At 40.9% G+C, this 12,036-nt stretch overlaps 1 protein-coding gene across 1 annotated transcript in view; it reads right to left on the bottom strand.

Moving 5' to 3' along the window:
• The window catches only part of MYBPC3 (myosin binding protein C3), a gene marked incomplete at both ends in the record, with an annotated part of 87,121 nt that overhangs the window by 52,737 nt on the left and 22,348 nt on the right, over positions 1-12,036 (bottom strand). Inside the window, 2 exon segments of the mRNA XM_083356348.1 lie at positions 3,261-3,427; positions 11,647-11,703. Of these exon segments, the coding sequence (XP_083212474.1) occupies positions 3,261-3,427; positions 11,647-11,703 (224 nt within the window).

Below are 12,036 nucleotides of genomic sequence, written 5' to 3'. Positions count from 1 at the left end.
TCCCTAGGGAGAAGGGCGGTATAGAAATCCAATAAATGAAATGAAATGAAATGAAATATTACATAGTAAGGGCGGAGGGGGGTCGTCAGGTCAGACGGCACATAGACCAAGTAAGGAAAAGAGTTCCAGAATGGTCACCTAGCGACACCAGGGAAACTCACCCCTCGTTGAGTTTTCAAGCTGGCACACAAACCAGCTCACATCCTCCCGACCAGCGCGACCAACAAGCAACAGAGGCTGAGGAGGACCACGGGGACACAGAACTGCCTCAGGAGACCCCTGACCAACCAGGATAGCAACCCTTTCTAGACCAATGGACTAACCCGGCCACAGGGTCTGACGTTGGGGTGGGTCTACCAGAAATGGCCAGCGGTAGTGCACATATGGACTCCCCAGTCCAGGTGAATTTGGACCCCCTGGGCATGCCGATAAAGCATTAGTCCACAAGGGGGAAGAACCCCTAAGACGTTCATCCTGGTCTCATAGGCCACCCGCTTACCTCGCCGACTATGTGTGTAAATGAGGGGAGGCTGGGTCTAGGTATTATGGGGCGTGTTACCATACTTGTTTAACTCTGTAAGATACACATTGTATATAGGGGAGATTGTTTGATCTTTAAGGGGGAAGGGGTGTTATGTATTAGGCTTAATGAAACATTTTAAGCACTTGCATAGCAGCCACTACCAGGAGGCATTGAACTGTAACTGTTTTGGTGGGAATAGGTTTCGGCGGGAAACAGAGGTTCAAACTGATTGGTTGGTTGTGTATCTGGCCAGGTACTGGCCAGGTATATATAAGAGTGCAGGTAACCCCTATTCCCCAGTACAGTCACTTCCACCTAATAAAGATCTGCTATGCTGTACTCATCGTCTCGGCGTCCTTCCTGCTCTCCAGAACCCACTACACAACAATTCTGATGATTAGACAGGCTAGATTATAGAAAGAAGAGAGATATATTGTAACTATAGAGTAAGAAGTACATTTATAACTATATGTATAACTGCTATTATAAAATTGGAAGCTTCTTTTCTTTTCCATGTTTTTACTTCCTCTCCCTTTCTTTCACTTTTAGCTTTCTCCTACTTTTTCTCTTCTTTTTCTTTCTTTATAGTAGTTTTTATTAGTCTTCATCTTCCTGTATTAAAAATAATCTTCAATAGAAAGAATTACATCTTGGTATGATGCTTTAGAAGTGGAATTGCTCTACAAGAGAGACTGGCTTAAGCTCAGAAACTGAAGTTTGAAACTGAAGTTAGAAACTGAAGTTAGTCAAAAGTTTCTACCAATGGGAAAACTGTGAGGTCCTTGGCGCTTTCTAAGCTTGGTTGTTTTCTTACAGATGTTTAATTTCCCAACTAGGTAATATCACCAGCACTGATGCTGTTACCTAGTCAGGCAATGAAATAGCTGCAAGAAAACAATCAAGCTCAGAACCCCACAGTTTGATTCTGGGTTGCAACTATTCTCTTCTAATGGGGAAAGCTGTCTGTCACAAGCTTCAAAGAACTTCAGTGATGCAAGGAAAACAGCAGCTTCCCATAAATTGCAATGCAGCCAAGGAACAAAGAAACAAGCTCTGCTCTTAAATCTATTTACTGTATAAAAGGTAAAGGTTCCCCCGCACATGCGTGCTAGTCGTTTCCAACTCTAGGGGCCGCTGCTCATCTCCGTTTCAAAGCCGAAGAGCCAGCGCTTGTCCGAGGACGTCTCCGTGGTCATGTGGCCGGCATGACTAGACGCCAAAGGCGCACGGAACGCTGTTACCTTCCCACCGTAGTGGTCCCTATTTTTCTACTTGCATTTTTACATGCTTTCAAACTGCTAGGTTGGCAGAAGCTGAGACGAGTAACAGGCGCTCACTCTGTTACGTGGCACTCGGGATTTGACCCGCCAAACTGCCGACCTTCTGATCGACAAGCTCAGTGTCCTAACCCACTGAGCCACCACGTCATTTACTGTATATGAGCCTATAAATCTTGGAGTTGTTCTGAATGAATTTGTCTAGTGTGGAAGTGCCTTACGACAGCATCCATAATTTTATAATCCCACTAAAAATTGTATAGAACAAAAAGCCTGCGAGCCAATTTTCAAATGAAGCTTTGTCTGAAGGCTTGCGAGGAAGGATTGTGTGGCACTAAATTACAGCCAGACTAAGACTTATATTTTTAAAATGTATGTTCATGGGTATTCACACTTGGAAGTGTGTACTTGTGTTGTGTGTGAAAAATTTTGAAGTGGCAGTTGCAATTGTGTGATTCAAGTTGATGTTGCACACACATGAAAATGCGTGGAGCCTTGACTGCCGAACTACAACCACCTATTTGACTTTTGGAACTCCCCCCTTGCATGGATGCCCGTAGGAAGTATCGAGGAGAGACAATGCTGGAAGAGTATTTCAAGTCTGGCCCTTCTGGATATCTGTCAAGATATAACATGCATATAGAAAACTGACAGAGCTTCCATGATGACGGCACAATAGTGCTTCTGTTATTTTGACAAATGTATTGGATCATGCCAACACCGCTGGTTTATGAACACTGTACATTAACTCCCAATCTTCCATTCAGTATTGGTTTATTCTACCCTGTCTGTCTTTTCTCTTTCTTTACTTTCATTGGTTTAGTTCAGAGGTCAAACTCAATTTCATTGAGGGCCAAATCAGCATTGCGGTTTCCCTCAGGGGGCCGAGTGGTTATGGCCAGGGTGGGCGTGGCCTACTGGGTGGGTGTGGCTAGAGTGGGTGTGGCCTACTGGGTGGGCGTGGCCAACTCTACATCATTGGCATCAAGGGTGCCTATGGGGGCCTGGGCAGGAGTGGGACAGATCTGAGGGTCTCTGGACCAGGGCCAAGGCAATGGGGGCCGTTCCCTCATTGTTTCCAGGATGGCTTCGCAGGCCACATGAAACCACTTCGCAGGCCGCATCCGGTCCCCGGGCCTTGTGTTTGACATGTCTGGTTTAGTTGATGGTTTTTTTTTTCTAAGCTCCCTTCATTATTTATAAATTTCCTCTTTCTTTTCTCCTATCCTTGTCAGCTTTAACTTTCATTTCTAATTTTATAGAGCCAGCTGTGCTTTTCTAGATAAATAGAAGTGGGAGAAGAAAGACCACAGTTTGAATATATATATATATATATATATATATATATATATATATATATATATATATATATATATATATATATATACATTGTTTGCATAGGACACTTTTCTAAAAGGAGACAAATCATTTGAATGGCGGAGGAAAACATGTTCTCTTACCTGTGCTTTTCTTCTCCTCCTTCTTCATGCGCTTGAGGCGTTTCAACATTCCCCGTAGATCAGTGATGCCATATTGAAAGGCAATTTTCTCATATTCTGATGGCGGAGCATTTCGAAGGATTTCCCAGACATCAACCTCTGGCTGCGATTCAAGTTTTCCTTCATTTCTACAAAGAAAGGACATAGAGCCTCACATTACATTTCACTTGAGCAATTGAGCAATATCCAGGATCTTGGTTTCTCTCCTGTCAATCACATTTGGTATTTCAAGCTAGCAACAAATGCTATGCTTTCTAACTTGCTTGAATTATATCTCTGGTTTAGACATGTACAGTAAATGTGAAGGCTCTGGATCATTTTGCCACTCACATAAGCAAAAGAAACATGGTGGGAGTAAAAGGTCTGGATGCAGCAGAATGCTGCTGGTTCCCTAAAATACAGCTAGTAATCCTGTGTTTTGCAGAATGTACAAATGTGGTCTGAATAGCTTGGTGATGAAGCAACAGCTGGGCCTTAGACTCAGATTCTTAAGGTTGTGGTTAAATATTAGGAAAACTTTATGTTTTTCATGAATTTGTGGAAAAAAATCTTCCATAGTTATAGGTAAATAGACTTTTTTTTTTGGAAATACCGATTAATGCCTTATTTTAAAATTGATACTTGAAAAGATATGTGCCATTCATGGATTCTAAAGATGACTTTAGTCCCAAGGATGGAAGAATTTAACTTTGGATAATATGATAATTAAATTAAGATGGCTATTTAATTTCATGTTTCTTAAATACGTAAATCTGTTTAATTTTTGTGTGTTGTTAATAAAAACAGGAAGAGTTTTCTAAAGTATTATAATTTAACACAGATATTGTGATATATGATATCAAACAGAGTCCAGTTCATCAGATGTAAGATTCTAAACCATAAAAACGTAATATTAGCGCCTTTAAGGTGCTATAAAGTTACTTCCTCCCCCCCTCCCCTCCCCTTTTTGGTGCAAAAGACAGTTACCTTTCTGGAAAAGCTTTATTGATAATTACCACTGCAGAAGAGATGGAGTGAATGCTTACCGATGTACCGAGCGCAAGAAACTGCTGGACTTCAAAACAATGCCGAAAAACATATGCAGGAACATGCAGCAGCATCCCCATAAGCAAAAGAGAGGGCATCAGGAATTAGTAGTGTAATCAGCCATCACTAGAACAAGCTTCAACTTCCTTGATAAAAAGTCTAATTATTTACCACACTGAAAAATGGTAGCAGAGAAGCAATTGCACACACAACAATCCAATTTTATGTAGTTTATAGACTATAATTTATACCGGTTTCAAAAGAGTATGTCATTAATCTACTGCTAGTTTTTCTGGTTGTTGATATTATTCAAAAAGTTGACAGGAGCTTACTTCTACTAAAAATCCTAACTACTCATATCAACTAATGGAATCAGCGCTGGCGGTGACTAATGAAGGAGAGAAATCTTGGAATAAAGATAATCAGTTAAATGGAAGTATTGATGCATTGTGCATCTGCTGTTTAAAAAAAAGACCAATTTTATGTTAGAGATAATAAGAAACAGTATTGAAAATAGAGATACCAATATCATAACACCATTACATAAAACAAAGATGTAACCATATCTGGAACATTTTGTGCAGCTTTGGTGATTGCACTTTGAAAAGAAGATAGAGAAGGTTCAGAGGAAGCCAATAAGAATAAGGAAAGGTTACATATATTTGGGATGTTTTTGTCCAGAAAGGAGGAAAATGAGAGAAGACATGATAGAAGTGTAAAAAAATTACACATACACCAAAAGTGTGGTGTAAATAAAGTGCCAAGGAGAATCTCTTTTCCCATTCCTAAAGTACTAACTAGAACCTGAGATCAGTTAATGAAATTAAATCCTGGAAGAATTAGGAAAGACAAAAGGAAGTATTTTCTTTTACACAATGTGTAATTAAACCTTGGAATTTGCTACCAGAAATGGAGTGCTGTCTGCCAATTTATGGAAGTCATTAGGATTGGTAGCTTCTAAGATTGACAACAGCGTGACCGGGAGACAAGTAGCCTTCTCTGTGTATTTGATTGGCCATTGTGAAAACTGGCTTCTGCGCTAGATGGAACAGGGGTGTGATCCAATTCTTAAGTCCTTCATGGTCTTTTCTAAAACAGGAACTTCTACTTTGTACCATTCTCTTTGGAAACATACAAATACAACTATTGATCTAATTTATACAGAAGTAATTCAGTTCAATTAGTGCAACTTTATCCTTCAGTTTGCCAGAATCCGTGCTAAAAGAATATTCAAAACCACATTCAAGCATCACTGCCTACCTCAAAACCAACCCTTGCTTTGATTTGGTCTCAAAGTTGGTGAAATAATGAGATTGAAGTCACAAGCCAGATCTGCACCATCTTAAGAATGATGGTAACAAGGGATTCTTCCACCTCACCTAGTTTGCCACTTAACTAACTAACCCCCAAGGCATTATGCTTCTTATTGTAAGTGATATAGAAAATAACCCCACAATTATTTTACGAGCATGGGAGAATTAAAACAATCTTTGCCAAACTGAGGTCTCCCATCATCTTGAACTACAGTTTTCATCACAATATAAATTGTTCTTCCAGCCCTTTGGAATCAATTACTGGTTGACCTCTGGATGGCTCCTGACCTTCGCTCTTTCTGCCGGGATCTGAAAACTTATTTATTTGAACAGGCCGGCCTGGTTTAAGGGTTTGGGGTATTTTTAATTATTTATTGTTAGGGCTTAATTAATTTAATTTCATTTTAACTTTTGTATGTAAAGCTTTTATTGCCCTGTACACCGCCTTGAGTCCTTCGGGAGAAGGGCGGTATAGAAATTCAATTATAAATAAATAAACAATTATAAATATAGCTGGAAGGAACTAGGATGGGTTCTTTTTTCAACTAGTCCTACCAAACATAAGCAAGCTATCTAGAAGCATTACTTAAAACTGTGAAAACACCAGCATCTGTAGTGACCAGTTTTCATATAGGCCATTGTATATCCCTTTCTTGCAGTTCATGCCTCAAGACAGGCAGTTAATGTAAAATCACATCATCAAGAGTGGGATTATTTGGCATAGTTCTCTCTTGCTTGTGTATTAGAGAGTTTCATTAGGCCCTAACTAACTTGGAGTTTTGTGTTCTAAACAATAGTGAAAAATTTAAAATTGTTGCAAACAACTAACAATGTTTTCCCCTATCCTATTCCTTGGATTGTTAGAATGTCAGCTGTCACCTCCTCTAGGAGTTTCTCTCATTGCCTGTCCAATGCTGGAGTGTTCCTTCCGCTTGGTCTGTGGCACCTGTACGTCAGTGCCATCTATTCAGACTACCCTGTTGGAAAATAATACTTCTGAGGAGCATAATATAAAATTTCCATTAGAATGACCTCCAGGAAGAGAGCCATTGGGTGAGGACATGCATTTCCAAAAAAGAACATTTCAGCTCTCTGAAAAAAGTTACATAATCTTCCTGCCTCTTTACTGTGATTATGAAACAAAAATACAGGAACAGATCAGTTGCACTATGCTACCATAAGTATTTAAAATGAAACCCTTATTTCCGGAGCCAGACAAGTCACATTAAAAATAAAATCCGTTTAAAAAAGAGTAAACTAGGTTTATAACATTAAGCTCCAGAATTAATTTAATTTAATTTAATTTAATTTAATTTAATAACATTTATATACCGCCCTTCTCCCTGAGGACTCAGGGCGGTTCACAGGGCAGAATAAAATAGTGAATACAAACATTAAAAAAGAGATTAAACAAATTGCCCTAGTTAAAAACAATATAAATACAACACTAAAAACCCCAAGAAAAGTTAAAAAACAAAAAATAAAATAACCCCAACACTCCCCCTCAGGCTAGGCCGGCTTGTACAAACAGAAATGTCTTAAGATCGCGACGAAAGGAGCGAAGATCGGGCGCCATCCGGAGCTCAACCGGTAGCTGATTCCACAGCTCCGGAGCGCCCACAGAGAAGGATCTCCCCCTGGGGGCCACCAATCGACATTCTCTGATCGGTGGCACCCTGAGGAGACCCTCTCTGTGGGAACGCACAGGGCGCAGGGAGCTTGATGCCGGCAGCAGATGTTCCCTGAGGTACTCCGGCCCCATGCCATGGAGTGCTTTAAATACCGTTACCAGTACCTTGAATCTTACCCGGAAGACAACTGGCAACCAATGCAGCTCACAGAGCAGAGGCGTAACGTGGGAGTATCGGGAGACTCCCAACACCACTCTCGCGGCTGCATTCTGTACCAGTTGGAGCTTCCGAGTAGTCCTCAAGGGCAGCCCCATGTAGAGAGCGTTGCAGTAGTCCAGACGAGAGGACACGAGCGCATGAGTGACCGTGCATAAATCGTCCCGGCTAAGATAGGGCCGCAACTGACGCACCAGGCGAACCTGTGCGAAGGCCCCCCTAGTCACGGCTCCTATATGGTCTTCCAAAGTGAGCCGTGAATCTAGGAGGACCCCCAAGTTGCGAGCCCTATCTACGGGGGGTAATAGTTCACCCCCCATAACTAGAGGTGGAATGTCCGAATAAACCCGGGACGAAGGTATGCAAAGCCACTCAGTCTTGTCGGGGTTGAGCTGGAGTCTGTTCCTCCCCATCCAGACCCGAACCGCCTCCAGGCAACGGGACATCACGTTGAGGGCATCACTGGGGTGGTTTGGGGTCGAAAAGAAAAGTTGGGTATCATCAGCGTATTGATGATACCCAACTCCAAAGCCACGAATGATCTCACCCAGCGGCTTCATGTAGATGTTGAACAGGAGAGGCGAGAGGACCGACCCCTGAGGAACTCCACAAATGAGAGACCTCGCGGTCGACCTCTGCCCCCCTGCCAACACCTGCCAATTACCCTTTCGAATCAGTGGGAGCTTGCTTTTAAATGCTAAGCTGGAAGAATGCCGCTTGAGCAAGCATCATTTTTACCTTAAAAGTGAAATTCCTTCCCACCCACCCCACTAAGAAATTTGGCTTCGAAATAGAGTGCAGTAGAGTCAATGCTAGTTTTCTGAAAATATGGTGGGGCATCTAGTAGTTTTCCAAGACCCTGACAACATATCTCTTGGTAATGAACTCAGTAAATGTGAGGTGAATGGGAGAGAGAGACTCCATCCCTTTACTCCTCTGTATGTGAATTGGCTAGAAATGAATTCAGTTTAAGAAATCCTTTCCAGTTTTTTTTTACCCGTTCCCTCCCTTTGGTTATAATGATAGTCTGTTCTTCTGTTTCAACCACATTTACCATGGCCACTCAGTACTTCCCCTGATTCTTTATCTCTTCCTCACTACTACACCTACCCAGGCTGGGAAAGCAAACACCAACTGCCTTCCTTTTATGGGTCGAGAACAGAGTTTTCATTGATGGGCCTTTTGTATGAGTAGGCCTCCCCCCTCGTTTCCTCACACTTGATACATTCTTGTCTAATCCATCCGAAAGAAAGAAAGAAAGAAAGAAAGAGAGAGAGAGAGAGAGAGAGAGAGAGAGAGAGAGAGAGGGAAAGACTGCCATATTGTATATGGCAAAATATATCTAAAAAAGAGGGAAAGCAGAGGAGTATCCAGTCCAAATTGGAATTAGGAATAGGGAAGAGAAGGTTCATATGCCTTTTCTATTTTATCTGCACTTCCCATTAAAACAAGAGCGGGCAACATTTAGCTCACCAAATCATTGCTGTGGAAGCTCTCATCATGTGACTAAATTTCAATGGTGCAAAGTGTGGACAATTAGCACATTTTGCTGCTGTGGTGGAGGAACAGGAATTTTCTGTCCAGTACCAATAACTTTAAGGGACGCGGTGGCTCAGTGGGTTAGGACACTGAGCTTGTTGATCAGAAGGTCGGCAGTTTGGCAGGTCGAATCCCGAGTGCCGTGTAACAGAGTGAGCGCCTGTTACTCGTCCCAGCTTCTGCCAACCTAGCTGTTCGAAAGCACGTAAAAATGCAAGTAGAAAAATAGGGACCGCTACGGTGGGAAGGTAACAGCGTTCCGTGCACCTTTGGCGTCTAATCATGCCGGCCACATGACCACGGAGACGTCCTCGGACAAGCGCTGGCTGTTTGGCTTTGAAATGGAGATGAGCGCCGGCCCCTAGAGTTGGAAACGACTAGCACGCATGTGTGGGGGAACCTTTACCTTTACCTTTACTTAACAATAACTTTAGTACTTCTTCCAAATCAGGACAGCTGTAGGGTGCAAAGAGGCATTAAAAGCCCTCTATCTCCACCAGGATCTCAGCCTGTCCCTGCACCCACTAATGCAAAATCTATGAATTTTCATTGGCTCATAAAATAGAAAAATCTTCATAGATTAAGTTTGCATGCCAGTTTTTTATGTTGCTTATTTAAAAGGCTTAACGTTGTCTTGAGAAGAGAAAGAAGAAAGAAAGAAAGAAAGAAAGAAAGAAAGAAAGAAAGAAAGAAAGAGCTTTCCTCTCAAACATTAAGATATAGAAATATTTGAAAATTCTCAATGTTTGAAAAAAATTCTTAAGATTAAACTCACATTACTTATTTGACAGTATAAAACATCTTCACTGTAAACATAACCATTCATCAGTATAGAATTCCAAATCGCTGAATGATTTGTATGAGAAATGGCTAACATCCTTCTGGATACCATGCTTTAGTCTTGCAGATCCTGGCTACAAATTCACAGTGGCTGGGGTGTAAAAACACTCGAATAATCTAGTAAAAATACTTAGAAGTCATTTCGGTTAAACTCTCCTAGAACAGGACTTCCTTTCAATATTACCAGTAGCAGGTTTTAGATTCAGTGCTGGTTCCATATTGGCTACTCTAACATTCCAGTGGAAACGTAGATAATTAATATTAATACTGAGTTTATATTATTTTCATATCGGTAAAAACTAGTTTAGTGATCACTGAAGTGACATTTATCCCCCCATTCCTTTTTTCTTCATTAGGTACACTTGAAAATTATTATTTTTTATTTTTTTATTTTAATTCCATTTATATCCCGCCCTTCTCCGAAGACTCAGGGCGGCTTACAAGCTTAGCAGTAGCCTTCATTCTATGTATATGCCTGCTTATTAGGGCTTTCACACACACACACCCCAAGCGGCATTATTACAAAGTCAGCTTAATTGCCCCCAACAATCTGGGTCCTCATTTTACCTACCTCGGAAGAATGGAAGGCTGAGTCAACCTTGAGCCTGGTGGGACTCGAACCTGCACTAATTGCAGGCAGCTGGTGTTACTTAAGGAGGCATTAGCCCACTGCTCCACCAAGGCTCCACCAAGCAAGCAAATTATGATGGATTATCATCACAACAAAAATGATCTCATTTGAAGGATAATTCTGGTTTTAAATAAAAGCAAGTATCAGTGGTTATTTATTGTTAAAACATTTACCTCACATTAACATAATCAACTTCAGGCTCAAACAATACATCACTGGAGCAACGTAAGTCAGTAACAGGGCAAAAACCGCTATCATTTTAAAAGATGTCATAAAGTAACTTACTGCAGAGAGGTTATTTTAGCTCAAGAGCTTTTGTAAGACATGATCCATGGATGGTTTATAAGCTGCTTACTAAAGACGTTGGTTCCACCTCAGCTACTTCAAGAAGGCAGAAAATGGCCTTTAGATATGATTACATATCTAGAAGATGCTCGTAGTTGGTTCCCAAATAATCAACTTTGGAAATTATTCAACAAAATTGCTCTAAAGCAGAATATTAAGCAAGCAAATTAATGAAAGTGACAGCTCCATCATTCATAAGAGCTATAGTTTAAATAATATCTGAGGTGATAGACGTATGATGCTCCAAAGCACTGAGAAAAGGCTGCTTATGTATACTGCAAATCATACATACTGCACAAATTCCATGCAGTTTAAAAGAAATAGAAATAAAATCTTACTCTCTGTTCCAGAATTCCAAGCAAGATTTCCAAATCAGAGCAAAGTGCAAAAAGAAGAAAAAAGGAGAGAGAAGCATGAAAAACCAGGGACAGAAAAGTAAATTGTTAAAAAAAATTCCTAATCTTCTTTCTCAGCCCTATATTCTGAATTATAGTGCTATGCTGCTTAGTACTACTTAGTATCACTGACACTGAACTGGCCATTTTGGGAATGTTTTCCTTGCATCCACTTTTTGACAAACTGTGTTGCTCAATCAGATGCAACCACCACAGAGGTCAGTTCTCATGTCACCTACTTTTTATTGGAAATAACAGAAACCTGTCCCACAGCCTTAAGACATCCAGCACTTCCTTCTGGGCGGAAATGGATGTGAGAATGTTGCCAAAACACTTGACACAATTCATTGGTCCCCAAGTGTTTTATCCCATTGTTCTGAAGGGTGAACTGGTTACGCAGTGACTACTCACCTCTTTCTCAGCAAGGTAGTGAAATCCAACTCTCTGCCTTCACCTTGACCATCCACACTGCACAACAGAGCAAAGAGTGTTTTGATAATGAATAATAAACAAAGAAAAAACAGCTTCTCTAAAATGTAGGAATTCAACGACCTCCTTGTAGGAAAACCACTTCACTTACAAACTAAGAAATGTTTTAGATTGTTTAAAGCTTGATCTCATTTCCTTCTTCCAGGGTATTATGCTCCTGATGATAATTGAATTATAGCATAATGCTTGGAGTCTCATGAGGGAAGAACAGGACTCACTTTTTTAAAAGATCGAGGTGAATATTTTGCTTTTATGCAATGATGCATAATCACACCAGACCTCCCTAACTTGGAACAGGCACTGGATAGCCAA

Source organism: Vipera ursinii, assembly GCF_947247035.1.
Source record: "Vipera ursinii genome assembly, chromosome: 1".
Classification (NCBI taxonomy): domain Eukaryota; kingdom Metazoa; phylum Chordata; class Lepidosauria; order Squamata; family Viperidae; genus Vipera; species Vipera ursinii.
The sequence above is the reverse complement of the archived record's forward strand: the minus strand, read 5'-3'. Positions and strand labels throughout refer to the sequence as shown.